General features: G+C 36.5%; 1 protein-coding gene across 2 annotated transcripts; it reads right to left on the bottom strand.

The window, feature by feature from the left end:
- Positions 1–7,914: 7,914 nt before the first annotated feature.
- LOC130729966 (protein DETOXIFICATION 21-like) lies at positions 7,915–19,059 on the bottom strand. 2 transcript variants are annotated; one of them, XM_057581822.1, is made up of 9 exons: positions 18,923–19,059; positions 11,383–11,687; positions 9,671–10,212; positions 9,437–9,523; positions 9,239–9,295; positions 8,752–8,990; positions 8,486–8,604; positions 8,299–8,385; positions 7,915–8,174 (listed from the first exon to the last, which is right to left on the bottom strand). In XM_057581822.1, the coding sequence occupies exons 1-9, from the start codon at positions 18,960–18,962 to the stop codon at positions 8,103–8,105; spliced, it is 1,548 nt and encodes a 515-aa protein (XP_057437805.1). In that variant the 5' UTR covers positions 18,963–19,059; the 3' UTR covers positions 7,915–8,102. The 2 variants fall into 2 exon arrangements, with proteins under 2 accessions (XP_057437805.1, XP_057437804.1); XM_057581821.1 differs by lacking the exon at positions 18,923–19,059 and adding an exon at positions 11,811–11,941.

Raw genomic sequence — 19,059 nt, 5'->3', positions numbered from 1 at the left:
AAAATACTAAAATTAATTATATTAATTTTTTTTCTATTAATTTTAACACAATCATTTTCATATAAAATATCCCTTCGTGGAAGACGTTTACTCCTTCCAACACCATGTCCAAGAACTACGAAATTCAACAACATAGAGTATGCTCTTTGTATCTAGCATTTTACTCTGTATGCTTACCTGACATTCTTTTTTCTATGCTTTACTTCGAGTGAAACCCAACGCAAGTCAAACCTTCTAATGTGATTTCAGGTAACAATATAATAAAATATAGAACCTTCAAACATCTCATCCTACAAATCTCAAATTGTAATATTCATATATGCTTGCTCAATCCTAAGTTCTTGGCCATATCTAAAAGAAATGAGTCATGTTTATCTCAACTACTCTTATGGTAAGAGCCCTTTTAAGCCAACATATGCATGTCGCGCTCAGTAGTACCTGCAGGTACTTGATCTTCAAGTTCTTGTTTGAATTGTTAAGAGCCTCTCTTGGTGGCTCAAGGAGGAGACCTTCAAGACCGTTTAAAGAAGCTCCCTTGGTCAATCTTGAAAACTGGCAAAGCTTCCTCTTGGGTGAAAAATCCACCAAACACTTATTGTCAGACCAATTTTCCCCAATGCTACAAAGATTGAGCCATACCTCCTAGAGTTTGAAATAAGGTGGTTAGTTAAGCTTAAATATCACCCAAAAGCAAACCTAGAGTTTGATATTTGAAAAAAGTAAAATATCACATTTCACAGGGCATGACCTCAATTAAATCATTTCTCAAAAGCTGTTATAAAACAAAGCCTTAAATCTCAATCAAAGCTTGAATCAAATATTCACACCAGATTAGTAATTACTATTTTTATAACCTTAGTTTTATCAGTGCAAGAAAAACAAAAAACATATAGCATAAAAAGATGTAGCACAAACAAAAGGTTTTAAAGACATAAAAATATAATTCGATAGAATTTCTAGTTTGACATCTTTTGGCACCAGATTTGGATCAAGCAACCCATCATTTACACAAAAACTTAAAAGGGTACAACACAAAGCATATAAAATACTGCATTTATCGGGATTTATAAATAAATTTGAAATCTGTAATAAGTGACAAATCCAACAATATTCACAAATCCAATTTTGAAAATATGAAGTGTGGGCAAATTTACCAAAACTTAAAAGCAAGAGTTACCAAAGTTACCAATAGAAAAGTCTCAGCGATGAGCTCTATACTATTTTCAAATATTCATGCTCTGAAATCTCTTTATTCAATAAGAGGAAGACATTCCCAGAATCATATGAGCCGCTTACATATTTGATCTAAAATGAAGAGAAAGGGAAACATAAAATGATTATTTAAAACCAATCAGAATATACTTTTGCTGAAAAATCACCATAGAATATCAACGAATAGTGTAAAGAAGCCAAAACTTAGGCATATGTAAAAAATTCAGATATTTTGAAGAAAACAGAAAATATAGGATCTCTAAATCCTGATTAAATTGGTAACCTGCTGCTAGCACATTCTAATCCTGATTTCTTGCAATAAAGAAACTAACTCAGCATCCACCTCTGTGGACAGTTTTTGAAATAAATCAATAGATTGGCATGTCACTATATAAATACATATTCAACATAGCAAGGGAACACGTCTACATACTCCATGGATTGAACAAAAAAAGTTATTAAACAAATTAAGAATTGAAAGAGGACGCGCTGTTAACATTATATATCAGGTAAGATAATGAGTGATTAATATATAGTAAAAGATGCCAGACAGAAAGAGCTAGAGCATGGTACCTTTCTCTTTTAGTAATAGTCCGAGAGAGCAATTATTCCAATCAATTACCATAAGCTGTCAAATCCCCTGAAACAAAAAGAGCAAATGAAAGGCAGTCTAAAATTGATGAATTTCACTCACTTTTATTGTGACTTGAGAGGGACTTTTCTTAGCAAAAATGAAGAGGAAGGGAAACATAAAATGATTATTTTAGGCCAATCATATTTTAAGCAAGCTCCAAAGCAGTAATTGTTGTGAACATGAAACACATGAGCAACACCCCTGTAGCATCCATTGACATTAATTTACACGATATCTAGCTGAACTTTATGTTATTTGTCCTATATAAAAATATGTACCACCCTAAAGGGCCATCCTGCACAAAACCAAAAGGGCTATAAAATGAAAAGCTGCATAGAATACTCAAATAACCTATAAAAAACTATTGCTAAATGTTGTTCCATTCCATCCAACATGAGCAGCACCCCTGTAGCATCCATTGACATTAATTTACACGATATCTAGTTGAAGTTTATGTACCACCCTAAAGGGTCATCCTGCCCAAAACCAAAAGGGCTATAAAATGAAAAGCTGCATAGAATAGTCAAATACCTATAAAAAACTATTGCTAAATGTTGTTCCATTCCATCCAGTCTATGGATAACCTGTTTGTAGTACCATCCTGCTTTAACAATGTCAGAGACATTATTCACAATTATGAGATTTGTTCTCTTTAAAGTACTAATCCCACATGCACCAAGGACTGATTCTACAATGTTCAATGAAGAACTTGGTAGGGTTGGCAAAGCTTTGCCGCAACTTCAATAGTCAAATTCTTGAACCCTACTTATATAGTTGGAGCTTTGCTCCCAAGTCCAAAGGGAATAGAAATAATCAATCAGTTTAAATCATCTGTGTATTTTATTGGCATAAAATATATGCTTCAATGATTTGATTTTATTCTTCTAAAAGTTATTACAGGACATAAACAGCAGCTAAAAGGTTAGCCTCAAAGTGAAATGCTTCACTGTTGCAGTTAAAAGGTTGGCCTCAAAGTGAAAATCTTGACACATAGCTACATAAACAAAGGACATAAAAGAAGTAAAAAATGAAGTTCTGCTGCCTTAAACCACATTGTTAGAGAAAGAGAAAAGCAAATTAAAAAATAAACAAAAAACAACAGCAAAAAATAAACAAAAATGCAGTCTAAATGGCAAAACAAAGAGAAACTAAACTCCAGTGTACATAATTAGCATTATTTAGAAGAAAAAATCATACCACAACATGTAGATGTTACCTTTAACCTTATAATTATCAATCAATAAATTAAGTAAAAAGGCATAGTATCAATAACAGAGGAGCATAAGTTTAAGAAATTAAATAACCTTATAATTTCTTTAACCTATTTTATTATATAGCTCCTTTAACTATATAAACTAATCAAGCAATAAGGCATATGGAGTTAACATTCTAAAAGAGAAAATTTAACTAATATAGTCATTGATATGATGTATAGTAGTTTCATGAAAGACAAACTAAAGAAATTAAAAATTCTTACTTCTTTTCAATGACCAAACACAACAAATTAGAGATCAAAATAAATGAGAATGAAACAGAAGGAATGGTGGAGTATCTGCAAGCATCTATGACTGAGATCATTCAGGTTAGTAAAAAGAGGAAAGCCTGCCTTGCATTAACAGCAGTCTGCAGACAAATAAATACAAAAAAAAGTGGGAATTTGCAGGGACCATGTTCTCAATGGCTTGCTTCTCATACCTCTTTTATGTTCAAGCTCTCTCAAGGAATACCATAAACATCCTTCTCCTCTCATGTTTGTTCAGTATAAGTCACCTTAGTAAGCTCCTCCAACCATAAAAAGTTGCTCCGACAGCTTTGGGTTTTCGGAACAGAAATGGTAATCTCTACATGACTTTCACCAACCATTATGCACTTGCCCTAATAAAAAAAAACAAACCATGCTGCAATTTTACACACTCTGCATTGTTCAATGACTTGACCAAATACATGTAGATAAGTATTTATAAAAAACAGAAGCAAGATTATCACAGTTCCTTGAAACCATCATCTTGTGGCATAGAAGTTCACCAAGAGAAACCTATCTGGACATCTACCTTGCCATTTTTAAATTGTATTAAGAAGTTAACTTAGGTTATGTGCAATTATGAGAAGGAGAAATCAGGGGGATAGATCATGAGAAGGACCAAAAGGAGAAATCAGGGGGTGGTGTAAGTATGGAGTAATGTAGGTCATAAAACATTTATAGTAATTTGACTTTTCAATTACTATCAGAGACATAATCAGGGAATAAAATCAATGATGGCTAATAACCAATAGCTAATTTAATCTACAGTGACCACTGCCATCCCCTAAGCTTATGGAAGTCAGAATCATAAAACTTTTTCTCAATGCCGTTCCCTAAGCACATTAACAGTATCACTGCCATACCATTTCGGTGTTTCACTCTTCAAAACAATAAGATTAAAAAATGAAAGAAAACCAAAACACAAGTTCTCAATTGCTGAAATGCTACAGGTTTTTATAATACTAACTACCTCATAAATGAATCAGATAGATAGTGAGCATAAATGATAACTAACCTAATCACTTAATTACAGAGGGACTAAAGTTAAACTAACTAAGCCACTTATCTATCTAAGTCACTGATTTTCGTTTGTGTAATATTGTTTCTGCATCATCCTCTCTATCTGGTTAACTTGTGAAGAAGACAAAAAGAAGATAAAAAGGTTATACAAATAGAGCTTTCTTTAGATACCAATTGTCAAAATTGTTCGGATGTTAAAAATCTCTCCTAACAATCAAAGTAGCAAATAGATATGTAAAGAGTTGTATGAAAGAGGTAAGATAAGTAGGTCAATGTTCAAATTTGCAACAATTAAATACTCATACATCCACCAAAGGTATCTTAATACTGAGGCTTGGCTACGGCAGCCATGGGCATTAGACCAAGATGGAGTAAATGGATTTCTAAATAGGATTAACAACAAAACTTAGGATTCTGAAAAGAGAGAAACATTAGAATGCTCTTCATTTTCACACTTGAAACCAAAAATTTAGGTGCAAAGTATATCAGAAAGTATGAAAGGGGCAGAAAACCTTACATGTTCTCCAATCTTTTTACCAACAATAAAATGGGAAGAATGTTTCACCATCTCAAACAGTTTGCCACCTCTTCTCTGACTCCAGCAATAGCTTCAATAGCTTTTAACATTACATTGTGTTTTCTATCTTTGCTAGCACCATCCTCCAAAAGAAAAAGTTTTGACTTATCCTTGATTCGTTCAAGGTGCAAATGCTCTTCATTTTCCTTTGCTCTAAAGAAGAGAGTTCTTCTGAGCATCATGATTAAAAAAAATGCAGTCATAAACATTATGATTGCAGAAAATTGGGGAATCCAGACGTTTCAAAACATTTTTTTGGAAAAAGAAAATACAACTTCTTGCAAATGTTCATTAATCATCACATTAAAGAGATAAAAGCTAAATACTCTAGGCCAAAAGAATAATCCAAATTGCATCTGGATACAGAACTGATCTCTTCAGGTATGAAAGTTCAGCCATGTGAGATGCCATAAAATGAGTGAAATTAAACTTATTCCAGAGGAGAGAGTAAGCAGTGTAAAGTCACTTGTCAGACCGAAGTTATTTGATTCTATACACATTTGAGAAACCCAGTTATTTTATTTAATTTAAAAATCCCGTGAGTGCATCAAAATTAAACTCATATTTTTCCACTAATGCAATCAAACATGATAGGGGTGTGTGAATGAGCGTGTTTCACCTGAGCATTAGGACTCGGCTAACATCTTTCTTGGCAGATGAATCTCCACCCTTGGCTCCTGAATCCTTGGTATGACCCTGAAACACCACAAAATGAAAAAACCATAACATAATATGCTTAGAAGCACATCAGCGAACCGTAGCCAAACAGAAACAACTCCAAAACAGAGTACAATTAGCTATTCAAGCAATGGAAGAAAATAATTTGAAATTACCTCCATCTGCAACATTCACAATCAGTCCAAGGCAGCAAGACAAAAGCCAACCAAAAAACAAAAGCACAAAAAATCGCCCTTAATCGTCTTCGATTACCTCCTCCTTATGATGTTATTGCACTCATGTATCCAATGGGTGGCTTGAGTGGCGACGCGACAGCGAATCGGATGGATGAGGATTGCAAGTCGATAGCAAAGATGTGGCAGAGAAATACTAATGAACGGAGTCAAGAGACATTGTGTGTGTGGAATGGAATGTGTTAAAGAAAGATTGTGAACCGGAAGTGGTGGAGCTGGGCGAGGTAGGAGAGGTTGTGGGATGAGAATTCCAGGGAGGAGATGGTGGAGGTAGACAGAGTTTTAAGAGGGTTTTTGCTAATGGGATGTATTATTGATTTAAATCACTTATAAGATTTTATTTTTGTTTAAAATGATAGTTTTTTAGGAATTTTTAAGGTTAAAATAAAAGAAGATATAAAATATTTACCCATTGAATATCTTTTTGTTTTTTCCTTCACATGAATCTCTTATAAATGGAACATGATCATGTTGGATTTTATTTATTTTAATATTTAACATAATCACTTGTTTTTTTTAAATTAAATATGTAATAAAATCCTGAGTTAATTAAAAATCCAAAAAATCAACAAAAATACCATAAAAATTAATTAATACTCTAAAAATAAATAATAAGATAAATTAAGATAAAATCAAGAAATAAACAACCTAAATCCTAATCAAATCTAAATTTTAAAAAGGTACTAAATAAATATAGATAAAAACTATCAAAATCTAGTAAATCACAATAAAAACTCATAAAATCCTGAATTAATTAAAAATTCGAAAATTAATAGGTGGAAAAGCTGACGTGTAAATAATTAAATAGGTGGAAAAGCTGACGTGTAAATAATTAAGTGAGAATTAATCTCGGAGCGACACGTCACTAACTTGGCCTGTGAGAGCGACACGTCATGCTAGAAGTTGTTCTTTTCTAATATAAAAGAAGATATAAAATATTTACCCATTGAATATCTTTTTGTTTTTTCCTTCACATGAATCTCTTATAAATGGAACATGATCATGTTGGATTTTATTTATTTTAATATTTAACATAATCACTTGTTTTTTTTTAAATTAAATATGTAATAAAATCCTGAGTTAATAAAAAATCCAAAAATTCAACAAAAATACCATAAAAATTAATTAATACTCTAAAAATAAATAATAAGATAAATTAAGATAAAATCAAGAAATAAACAACCTAAATCCTAATCAAATCTAAATTTTAAAAAGGTACTAAATAAATATAGATAAAAACTATCAAAATCTAGCAAATCACAATAAAAACTCATAAAATCCTGAATTAATTAAAAATCCAAAAATTAATAGGTGGAAAAGCTGACGTGTAAATAATTAAATAGGTGGAAAAGCTGACGTGTAAATAATTAAGTGGGAATTAATCTCGGAGCGACACGTCACTAACTTGGCCTGTGAGAGCGACACGTCATGCTAGAAGTTGTTCTTTTCTAATATATATAGATAGATGATGATATTGGTATAACTTTTCTTTTTGGTGGGCAGATTTTTAGAGAAGAGAAAGGATTCTCAGTTATCATACAAATATAATATTTATTTGGCATGATTTTTTATTGTCTCAGTATTCATATACTATTTTTTTTTCTGCCTAAGGCAATTGCCTTAAACGGCCCTCGTCTTCATCCACATATGCTACAAATTCCACCACATCTGATAATGATACACCCCGAGTCAACAAGCTCTGTTTGGATTATTAGTTAAAAAAAAACATTTTAATATTATAATTTTTCAATTATTTTTTTAAAGATACATCATCATCATTATTATAATTCTTTTTCAATTTTTTCCTTAAAAAAATAATTTAGTTTTTTTTTTGGTTGAATTTTTCCTTCAAATTAATTAGCAGTGTTTTTTAGGTCAAATTGCCACTTTCATATATTATTGCAGTGGGCCTAACCCTTTTCTTGTCCATTAGTTGATTCAAGATGAAATAGACTTGTGTCGAGGGCTTCAAAGACTGGGCAAGTATATCCAAAGTGTGCTAGGTGACATCTATGGCTGTGAGAAGAGAATGAAAAAATGTACTCAAATAATTCAATTTTTACATTCAAGAGCAATAATTTACCAAGCTATATATCAATGTCTCTTATCTACATAACATCTAGAAAACAAATCAAGCCCACAAATTCATAAAACATTTTTTATACATTTTGATATATTTCAGATGCAAATTTTCCAAAATATTCACTAGGAATAAGGAGCTTGAAACTAGTTATCTGATTTATTATGATCAGGTTCCACCTTAGACCACCTGTTAACACGATTACGAGCTTTAAGTACCTGCACACATTAACAATGATTTCATCAAGTCACATATATAAAACATAAATAATATAATTTTATTTAAAAGGGATAATGAAATTAAGAAGGACAAATAGTAGTAATAATTGATTCAGAAAAATACCTGCTCATCCCAATCAGTTTTGTAGCAGATTATAAGCAGCACTATAGTTTGAATAGCTACTCCAAACAACATTCCAACCCAGATACCCTAAAGAAGAAGTAAGAAGATTAATTGTGTAATGGAAGAAACAAGAATCTAAGTAGAATTTGAAAATGAGAAATTATGAGTACTAGTAATTAAAGCCTACCTTGACTTGCCAATGGAAAACATTACCAAGTACAATTCCTACAGGAAGACCTATGATGTAATAACACCCTAAATTCACAAGTGCTACAGTGCTTTGCCACCCTGCTCCCACAGCAACTCCTGTTCAATTCATATAAATAACATGTTGGAATCGGCTTCTATTTCCTCAAAATCAATTTTGGCACCTGGCACATAAACTTCTCGCCAGAATTCATTTTGACTCTAAAAATAATTATAGAAGTTGCAACTATTTGTTGTAAAGAATACCTGAGAGCACTGGTTGGACACTGTTAAGAAGTATAGAGACTGCCAACAAAGGTGACAAATCCCCAACAGCATTGACCACATCTTTATTTTTGGTGAATATATAAGCAAGTCTTTCTCTAAAGAACAAGAAGAATAAGAAGAGAATGAAGCCAATGGTTAAGGATGTTAGCACTGATACAGCCACAGAGAACTTTGCAGATTTGGAGCTTCCTTTTCCAAGCTCATTTGCCACTCTAACACTGCAAATTAATGAACGATAGAGTTAACATTCCATGGTAACAAAATATGTTCTCTAACGTACCTCGGAGATAAATAACCCAATACTAGGTGAACCAATAATGTTTTAGATAAGTGAATTGAGAAATAAACCCCCTTAGTTTACTTAATTTTTTTTTATAAATAACACTACTAGTCCACCTAAGATAAGTTAGACAACACACGACAAAAACAATTACTACAAGTAAAGAAAGGGAATGAATGGCATTACCTTGCTGCAGCCAGGAAACCAAATGATATCATCAGTTCCCATCCATTGATGTTCAAGCTGCAAATAAACAAATTTGAACTTAGGTGACACAAGGGAGAAGTTTACTACACATTAGACCAATATAGAACCAAAAACATAAAGTTGAGACTTATAAATTATACAATTCTAATAAATGTGGTGGCAATGCAGAAAGATTACCATATGGAAAGAGCATCAATTTGAACTTCTGCATTTTCCATGTTGCCTGTTAATAGAACCAATATTGTGTTGTACCAAAGCTCAAGACTGTAAAAATATTTCATAGCTACCAGTTAGGAAGACATAAATTTGTTCATGAACATTAGTGTCTGCAATGAATAGCAAAATAGACATCTAGATAATCAAAACACCATGTTTTAACTAATCCATTAGTTAATAGAGAAGAAAACTCACGCTAACATAGCGCCGGCTGAAATAGAGAGCTTGAAGACAGGCCAAAGATCTTTGAATGCTAAACATGAGAAACCTTTCCATGTATCAGGACACCAACCACAAGTGATAAAAATAAGGTTACCAATGTTGGGAATCCAGAATGCCAAACTTGTTGAGGTCAAAGCACCAACAATCCCAAACTTGTATTGAATTGTCAAAAGCCAAGAGAGGATCACATGAATAGTTAATGAGAAAGCTGCAAGGAATGCAATGATGATGTTCTTGCTTTGAGATTGCAGGAATTGCTGGCAAGTGAATGAGACAAATAAAGAAAACATGACAGGAATTGACCAAAGAGAAATGATTCCTGCCTCTTGGGCTATGCTTTCGTCTTGGCCTAAGATCCTCAGAATTGGGGTTGTGAAGATGAACAGTGGAAGAATAAAGAGTGCAGTTAAGAATGAAACTATCCATGATCTTTGAAGATACACCCCCATCATGCTGAGTTCTTTGGCACCATATGCTTGTCCACAAAGTGTTGCCAATGCACTGGCCATTCCTAACTAAAGTACAAATAACTTTGGTTACGGTGATTGCATTTTATAATTGCAGCTGGACACATATTATTGAATAAATTGCATTGTTGACCATGATGCACACAATAGTAGCACATGTATATTTTGAAAGGTTATGATAATTAGACACCTAAATAGCACAAACACCCCAAACACATCTCATTTTTTTTTCCTCTAACATCTCTTCATCACATCACATCATATATAACATTCATTACTTTCGTCACTTTTCTTTAATTCTTAATCTAAACGTCTACACCCGTTAGATGTCTACCAATGTTTTTCTATTATAAAAGTCCTGATTGTAGATGTTTCACAACCTTCTGCCTACTTTAATCCATTAAACTATTTGAAGTAGATTCCTTTCTTTAGAATCTCTGTTTCAAAAGTTATTAAAATACTCCAGCAGGCCCCATAAACTGGTAGATTCTAATTAAAAACATAAACCATCTCTCCCTTTTCCATCACACTTTATAAAGAATGTAAAAGGAGTATAAAAGTATGAGTTATAAAATTATCTTTATTCTGACCAGAACATATCATATAGCTACATAATAAAATGAAGAATAACAATCATATTCTATGTATTGCTGTTCTGTTTGTCTTCCTAGAAAGAAAATACTAGGGAAAATGAGGAAAAATATATGAGAGAACTACTCGTTTAAGAAAAACTAAAAAACAACAAGCAGGGGGAAAATGTGAATATATGTCACCTTTTCTTCTGAAATGAAAAGAATTTGAAAAAAATAATTTTTCTTTCAAACTGTATCTGCCTGCTTTTCTTCTTTCTAAGCCTAATTTCATAAAGATTAAAAAATATAACAGAAAATATTCATTTTCCTTCCAAGTGTTTTTTCCTCTTCATCTTCAAGAGTATCAAAATATCTATCACATAACCTCATCTTCTTTTACTTTAATTCATTGTCACAAGATTTAAAACATGTTTGAACAAGTTTCGCTTTTATCAAAATCAATTTTAAACTGAGAAGTCAGTCATAGAAGTTTCTCCCTAATATTAATCCTGATTTCACAATCAAAACTAATATTTTAAGTTAATTGATCATGCATAGTTCAGAACTTTCATATTTTTTGTAGGCCCATCACACAAATATCAAAGGAAAAAGTAACAAGCAAATGAAAAGTTTGTAAGAAACGTACCAGAATACCATTAGCAAACCTTATGAAAACAGTGTAAACAATAGCAAAACCAGCCAATTCCTTTGATCCAATATGACCTACAAATGCCTGACTGATAATATAGATCCCAAAAGTGGAGATTCTATTGAAGATGGCTGGACCTGCCACAATCCACATCTTCTTGCTCTCTTTCCACACCCTCTTCCATAGTGACAACTTTTCTTCTTCTCCTTCTTCTTCCTCTACTGTTTTCAGCAGCTTCTCCTTTCGATCCCCCTCCATTTTTTGAGCTCTTGGTTGGTCTGTGGAGCTGGTAACAGACTTTCCTATATATTGAAATAAAAAGCAAATGAGGTAAGGGAGTTATAGCTTTCTTTATTTCTTTCTATTTTAAATTTTCAACCATGTGACCCTGATCATGGTAATAATAAAACTTGGTGGATTCCTACTAATATAACTGCAGGATGTTAAGGCAATGATGATATTGAGGAGAATGGGACTGAATAGTATAACATCCAAGAGGTGTGTGTTTTTGTCTGGCATGAAGCAATGATATTCACACACTTGTTAGTTGTTATAGGATACAGTTGTGTTGTGTGGCATTTAAAGTAAGCAGAAAAATTGGTTTTCTACCGGGATGGGAACCAGAATAATTGGTAATGGATGTGAAAATTTAACACGACCACTACAACATTTTTTACTTCTGGATTTTTAGTAAACTCGTCTATGAAACGGGTAAAAAGTTTTGTCTAAAGTTGCATTAGAATGATTCGTATCGATCATCATAAATGGTTCGTTTTATGTAATACAACTTTTCAAAACACTAAATAAGTGTTCCATATTTTATAATATGGATAAGTTATTATGTAATAGTTTTTGTTTATTCCGCATACTAAATTACATTTTCTTACTGTTGCTATAAAGAACGAAAAATATGATAAGTGCATAATGTGATAGGAAAAGAATTGAACTATAAAGAAAAATTGGATTAAAATGAGATGGTGATGAGAATGTTAAAAAATTGGATTTAAATGATTGGTTTTATTAATGAAAAAAGATTTTTATGTTTTTAATTCCTGAAAATATACAGTATTGTCCATTTTAATCATTAGCATTAAGTTATCATTAAGTATTGTTGACTTGTAAAATGATGACTCATATTTCTAACTCGGTATTTATCTTAGTTGGTATTGATAGGCCCCAAAGTCAAGTGTGGGCTGACATCAATAATCCTAGGCCCAAGGTGTGGAACGTGTATGTTAGAAAGGGGAAGAAAAGAAGCACCTAGAAGGAGTATGCGCTGGCAGGAAGAGAAAAAGATGCTCAGGAGAGTTAGTTACGGGAATCCAGGGAAAAGGTGGATAAAGGGAAATTCTGTTAGTCATTGAGGGGTACCGGAGAATTAGTTATCTGTAATAGAATGAAGAATTATGCTTTCTTCATAGGAGCCTAGCTCTGGAGTAGTCATCTACTGTATTTTCCTTTTGTTTCCATTAATCAAAATCAATCTATTGCCATTCATCTTTCATTCTCACAGCTACTGTTTTATTGGTCTCTATCAAATTGGTCCGACCTACCGGATCAATCGAAGCGGGTACCAGTGAGAGGAGAGTGATACAAAGCACCACCGTATGCCACCAAGGAAAATGGAGACGAAAGTTGCAGCCCTGGAACAGGAAGTAGCGAACCTGCGAATCACCCTGGCTACTATGCAGGAACGAGCAGAGAATCATCAGGCTCAATTGCTTGATCTGCTGACTCTGAACATGTCCAAGCAGCAGCAGGAGCAAGACAAATCGAGAAATGGTCATAACATCAAAACTCCGATCAAAATAGGATCTGAGGAGGGAAGTCCTTCCGGAGTCTCCGGTTGGACTAAGTTGGACGGAGGATTGCTGGATGAATTCAGGAAATCTGCAAAGAAAGTAGAGCTTCCACTCTTCAATGGCGAGGACCCAGCGGTTGGATTGCCCGAGCTGAAGTCTATTTTCACGTCATGGGAACAAGCCCTGAGGTCAAGGTTAACCTCGCACATCTGTGCATGGAGGGTTCAACCATCCATTACTTCAACTCACTCTTGCATCTGGATCCAGGCCTCACTTGGGAAAAACTCACGAATGAGTTGCTCGAAAGGTACGGATCTGCAAGCAAAGGAGATGTGTTCGAACAACTCTCCGATCTCCAGCAGAAAGGCACCGTCGATGAATACGTGTTGGAATTCGAGCGCTTGCTGTCCCAAACCCCCAATCTTCCAGATGAACAATTCTTTGGATACTTCATCCATGGCTTGCGAGAAGACATACGAGCCAGAGTACGAAGCTTGCGGACCCTGGTAGCGTTACCCCGTTCTCGACTGATTCCTTTGGCCAGGGCGGTGGAAACGGAGCTCCATGGGCCAGGACGTTCGTGGGCCGGGTCGAAAGGAGGAATCGCTCGTTTGGGTTCCGGGTCGGGTTCGTACAACCGCCCGGCCCATCAATCAGCTGCGGGTCTCGGGTCAACGGGTCAAACAAATCAAGGTTGGGTAATGATTAAGAATCGTGAAGAAAAGGGGGAGCGGCGCGAGGACAAGGTGAATCTGCGAACGCCACCGCGCGACAGAGGCATTCGCCATCTTCCGTACCAGGAGCTACTAGATCGAAGGCAAAAGGGGTTGTGTTTTAAGTGTGGAGGGAAGTATCACCCTCTACACCAATGCCCTGACCAGCAGCTCAGGATTATGGTGATCGACGAATCAGAAGAGGGTGGAGAGGAATCGGAAGCCGAGGCGGAAGTAGAAGAACCAGGAGACGACGGAGCTTGCAGCATCATGGTGATGGGTACTGAGCCTATACCAACCCACACCATGAAACTCCGAGGATCAATTTACGGAGTGCCCGTCGTGATTTTGGTCGACAGTGGGGCAACCCACAATTTTGTGTCCAGAAGCGTGGTTGAGGCTATGGGATGGCAGGTTCAATCAACTCCAGATCTGCGAATTCGCCTGGGAGATGGCCACCGAGCAATTGCGACGGGTACGTGCAAGGATTTGGAGGTACGAATTGATGAATACACCACCTCAGTAGACACTTACCTTTTCGATCTGGGGGAACTCGACCTGGTGTTGGGAATAGTGTGGTTGGCTACTTTGGGCGAAACGAAAGTCCACTGGGGAAAGCAAACGATGAAGTTCCAGGTGAATGGGAAGGAGATTTTGTTACAGGGTAGAGATTACTCTCAGGATCAACAAGGAGCTTTGCAAAGTGTGTTTGGCCAAGACCATTGGGGCCAAGCAGAGTGTTCTCTGGCTTCTCTGATTAGTTCCAAGACCACCATGGCTAATTTGGAAAAGCCAACCAAATTGAACGAGCAACAAGAACACCAATTGGCTGCACTGTTAAGCGAATATGGAGATGTCTTTGCAGCCCCAGCTGGTTTACCTCCGAAACGACAAAAAGAACACCAGATCACTTTGAAGGCAGGACAAGGCCCAGTGAATGTAAGGCCTTATCGCTATTCACATCACCACAAGGATGAGATCGAGAAGCAGGTCAGAGAGATGCTTCAATCTGGGATCATTAGGCACAGTCAGAGTGCTTTCTCCAGTCCAGTAATCCTTGTCAAAAAGAAGGATGGGACGTGGAGGATGTGCGTCGATTACCGGGAGTTGAACAAGGCCACTGTTCCAGATAAATTTCCAATCCCTGTGATTGAGGAATTGTTAGATGAACTGCATGGGGCTCTCTATTTTTCGAAGCTGGATTTGAAATCCGGGTATCATCAGGTCTTGGTGAAAGAAGATGACATACACAAAACGGCTTTCCGCACTCACGAGGGTCATTATGAATACTTGGTAATGCCCTTTGGGTTGATGAATGCACCCTCAACCTTCCAGGCACTGATGAACGAAGTCTTCCGAAGCATGCTCCGCAAATTTGTCTTAGTTTTTTTCGATGATATACTGGTTTACAGCATGGATTGGGTGTCACATTTGAGTCATTTAGCCAAGGTGTTGGAGGTTCTAAGGAAGCAACAACTGGTAGCAAATCGGAAAAAGTGTTCATTCGCTCAACTTTCAGTGGAATATCTTGGGCATGTGGTTTCTCAGGAGGGAGTCGCTATGGACCCTGCAAAAATTCAAAGCATTACCAATTGGCCAACACCCAAAAATGTCAAGGGGGTTCGTGGTTTCCTGGGGATCACAGGTTATTATCGCAAGTTTGTTCGCGATTACAGCAAAATAGCACGTCCCCTCACTGAACTTACAAAGAAAGATGGTTTTGTTTGGAATGCTCGCGCCCAAGAAGCCTTTGAAGTCTTAAAAGAGCACATGACAACCGCGCCAGTACTCGTCCTACCAGATTTCTCTCAGCCTTTCATGATCGAGTGTGATGCTTCTGGCCGTGGCGTGGGAGCGATTCTTCTCCAGAACAAGCGACCTGTTGCTTTTTTCAGCAAAGCTCTCAGCGAACGCAACCTCACAAAATCCGCTTATGAGAAGGAGTTGATGGCAATTGTTCTAGCCATCCAGCACTGGCGACCATACCTTCTGGGACGACATTTCACTGTTTGTACTGACCAACGGAGCCTCCGGCAATTGCTCCACCAGCGTATCACTACGGTGGATCAACAAAACTGGGCAGCCAAGCTTTTGGGTTACCGTTTTGACATAGTCTATAAGCCGGGTAGCACCAATAAGGGAGCAGATGCCTTGTCCCGTGTGTTTGAGGAAGGAGAATTGCAAGTGATAACATCATATCCCAACTGGGAAGAAGGACAAGTGTTAGTGCAAGAGGTTCATCAGGACACGGAACTTGCCAGTATAATTACTCGACTGCAGGAAGACCCCAGCAGCAAACCTGGATTTTCTTACACTCAAGGTATTCTCTATTACCATGGGCGTTTGGTCATTTCTGCTTCTTCTTCCCTAATTCCAAAGTTGCTTCTTGAGTTCCATGCCACTCCGCAAGGAGGGCACTCTGGTTTCTATCGCACTTATCGCCGGATAGCAGCAAATCTATATTGGATTGGTATGAAGAATTCTGTCCAACAATTTGTGCAAGGATGTGATGTTTGCCAGCGGCAAAAATATGTAGTTGCGTCCCTAGGAGGGCTACTGCAACCGTTGCCCATCCCTGAGAAGATTTGGGATGACGTGTCCATGGACTTTGTCAATGGGCTGCCCAAAGTCAAAGGCATCGATACAGTGTTTGTTGTGGTGGATAGGCTTTCGAAGTATGCCCATTTTATTCCTCTCAAGCACCCTTACACTGCACGCACGGTGGCAGAAGTCTTTGCAAAGGAAGTGGTGCGACTCCATGGAATTCCTCGCTCAATTGTCAGTGATCGGGACCCTGTCTTTGTCAGCAACTTCTGGAAAGAGTTATTCAAGTTGCAGGGTACGCAATTGGCCATGAGTACGGCGTACCATCCCGAATCAGATGGCCAAACGGAAGTCATAAACCGTTGCCTGGAAACTTATCTACGGTGTTTCATAGCGGATCAACCACGTACTTGGATTCTTTGGCTTCCATGGGCTGAGTACTGGTACAATACTACTTTCCATGCGTCTACTGGAGTTACCCCTTTTGCAGCAGTCTATCGGCGTGAGCCTCCTACTATTTTGCGTTTCTCCAGTGGGGAAACTAAGGTGGAGGCAGTAGCACAAGAACTATTGGACAGAGATGAAGCTCTCCGCCAACTCAAGGCTCATTTGCTTCGCGCCCAAGGAAGGATGAAATCGCAGGCTGACAAAAGGAGACAAGACAAACAGATTGCGGTGGGAGAATGGGTTTTTGTCAAACTACGTCCTCACCGGCAACTTTTAGTGGCACGACGGATCAATCCTAAATTGGCAGCTCGATATTTTGGTCCTTTTGCAGTCAAGGAACGCATCGGGGCAGTGGCTTATAAACTTGATCTGCCCGCAACCTCTCGCATTCATCCTGTATTTCATATTTCATTGCTCAAGAAAGCTATAGGCAATTACCATGTTGAGCAGGATTTACCTAGTGGTTTAGATGGTGAGTTTGTGGAACCTGTGGAACCTGAAAAGGTATTAGCTACTCGTGCTATCAGTCAGCAGGGAGAGACCATACATCAATACCTGATTCAATGGCAGGGAAGGTCTGCAGATGAGGCTACTTGGGAGGATAAACAGACCCTTTTGAACCAATTTCCCGTTTTCAACCTTGAGGACAAGGTTGTGTTTGAAGAGGGTGGCATTGATAGGCCCCAAAGTCAAGTGTGGGCTGACATCAATAATCCTAGGCCCAAGGTGTGGAACGTGTATGTTAGAAAGGGGAAGAAAAGAAGCACCTAGAAGGAGTATGCGCTAGCAGGAAGAGAAAAAGATGCTCAGGAGAGTTAGTTACGGGAATCCAGGGAAAAGGTGGATAAAGGGAAATTCTGTTAGTCATTGAGGGGTACCGGAGAATTAGTTATCTGTAATAGAATGAAGAATTATGCTTTCTTCATAGGAGCCTAGCTCTGAAGTAGTCATCTACTGTATTTTCCTTTTGTTTCCATTAATCAAAATCAATCTATTGCCATTCATCTTTCATTCTCACAGCTACTGTTTTATTGGTCTCTATCAGGTATCTTGAAACCTATCAATTTACACAACTCAGTGTCACCTAGACTTTGCACCTAAAAAACACATATGAGCTACATGAGCAAAACTTAATAGCAATGACAGAATTGTGTACATGAGTGGGTCTCACATCGTTAAATCAGATAAAAATTATAAAATAGAAAAAGTGAGTCATCATTATCTAAGTCAAGTAAGTAAAACTTAATGAAAATGATTCAAACAAGTAACAGTATATATTTTCAAGATTAAAAACTAAAAAATATGTTTACAAGGACAAAAATTAACATTTTTTATATTTTTAGGAGGCCAAAAACATATTTAATCTATTAATTAAATTATTTTATAATCTAATATAGGTCTGGTGACAAGTATGAGATGAATCGTTGTTATTAGTCCTCCCCCAGGTGACTTAATTAAAGTAGATGAACTTTACCAACCATGGGTTAGGCTCAATTGAAGTGTTTGGGTATTTTAAGCATATAGTTTTGGGTTCAATTTCTTCCATGTGTATGAAAAATACGATTGACTAGGATGAGTCTCCACTTTGATGCCTAACGGTATCCTATGTTGAGAAATTAGTTTTTCACTAAAGATGGGCAGATAATCTGGAAAAAAATAGAGTAGGAACTTTATCCTCTTGTCTTAACTCATGGAAAAGAAATCATGAAGGAGAAAGTAATAGGAGTGTAATATTCAATTTCAAAATAATCATATTAATTTTTGTCATTATTATTACGGTGGAGTTATCTGCACACAGAGACGTAATGCATTATACTTTGCTCCTAAACAGGAAAAGACAGGAGCTAGAGAAACCATATGAGGTGCAGGTACGTGGAGATATCAAAATGTATCACACATTGGAAAATTACTGGAAAAGCATTATTATTTTTTTCTTTGTGCATTAACCATTGGCTTTCAAGAATATTCAAACTCGTAAATTCTTGATTAATATTGACTAGGAAAATATGAAAATAAAACAACAAATAATACCTTGCACAATATCATATTCACTTCCGTTAACATTGCACATGTTGGGCCGTAAAATGATAAAACTTCAGGGATCTCCACATTAGCCTAACAAGAGCACATGAAGAAACAAATGATTTCCAGAAAATTTAGTATTTTGC

Source organism: Lotus japonicus, chromosome 1 (genome assembly GCF_012489685.1).
Source record: "Lotus japonicus ecotype B-129 chromosome 1, LjGifu_v1.2".
Classification (NCBI taxonomy): domain Eukaryota; kingdom Viridiplantae; phylum Streptophyta; class Magnoliopsida; order Fabales; family Fabaceae; genus Lotus; species Lotus japonicus.
Note: the sequence above shows the minus strand (reverse complement) of the source record. Positions and strands in the feature narration are given on the sequence as shown.

What these genes read in the sequence shown, in the direction of transcription:
- LOC130729966 (XM_057581821.1), bottom strand. Translation starts at nt 11,904, where the DNA reads ATGCCAGACAAAAACACACACCTCTTGGATGTTATACTATTCAGTCCC. An exon ending in GGTTTGCTAATGGTATTCTG is followed by an intron (nt 10,213 to 11,382) that starts GTACGTTTCTTA and finishes TTTGTACTTTAG; the next exon opens with TTAGGAATGGCCAGTGCATT. An exon ending in ATTGATGCTCTTTCCATATG is followed by an intron (nt 9,296 to 9,436) that starts GTAATCTTTCTG and finishes GTTTATTTGCAG; the next exon opens with CTTGAACATCAATGGATGGG.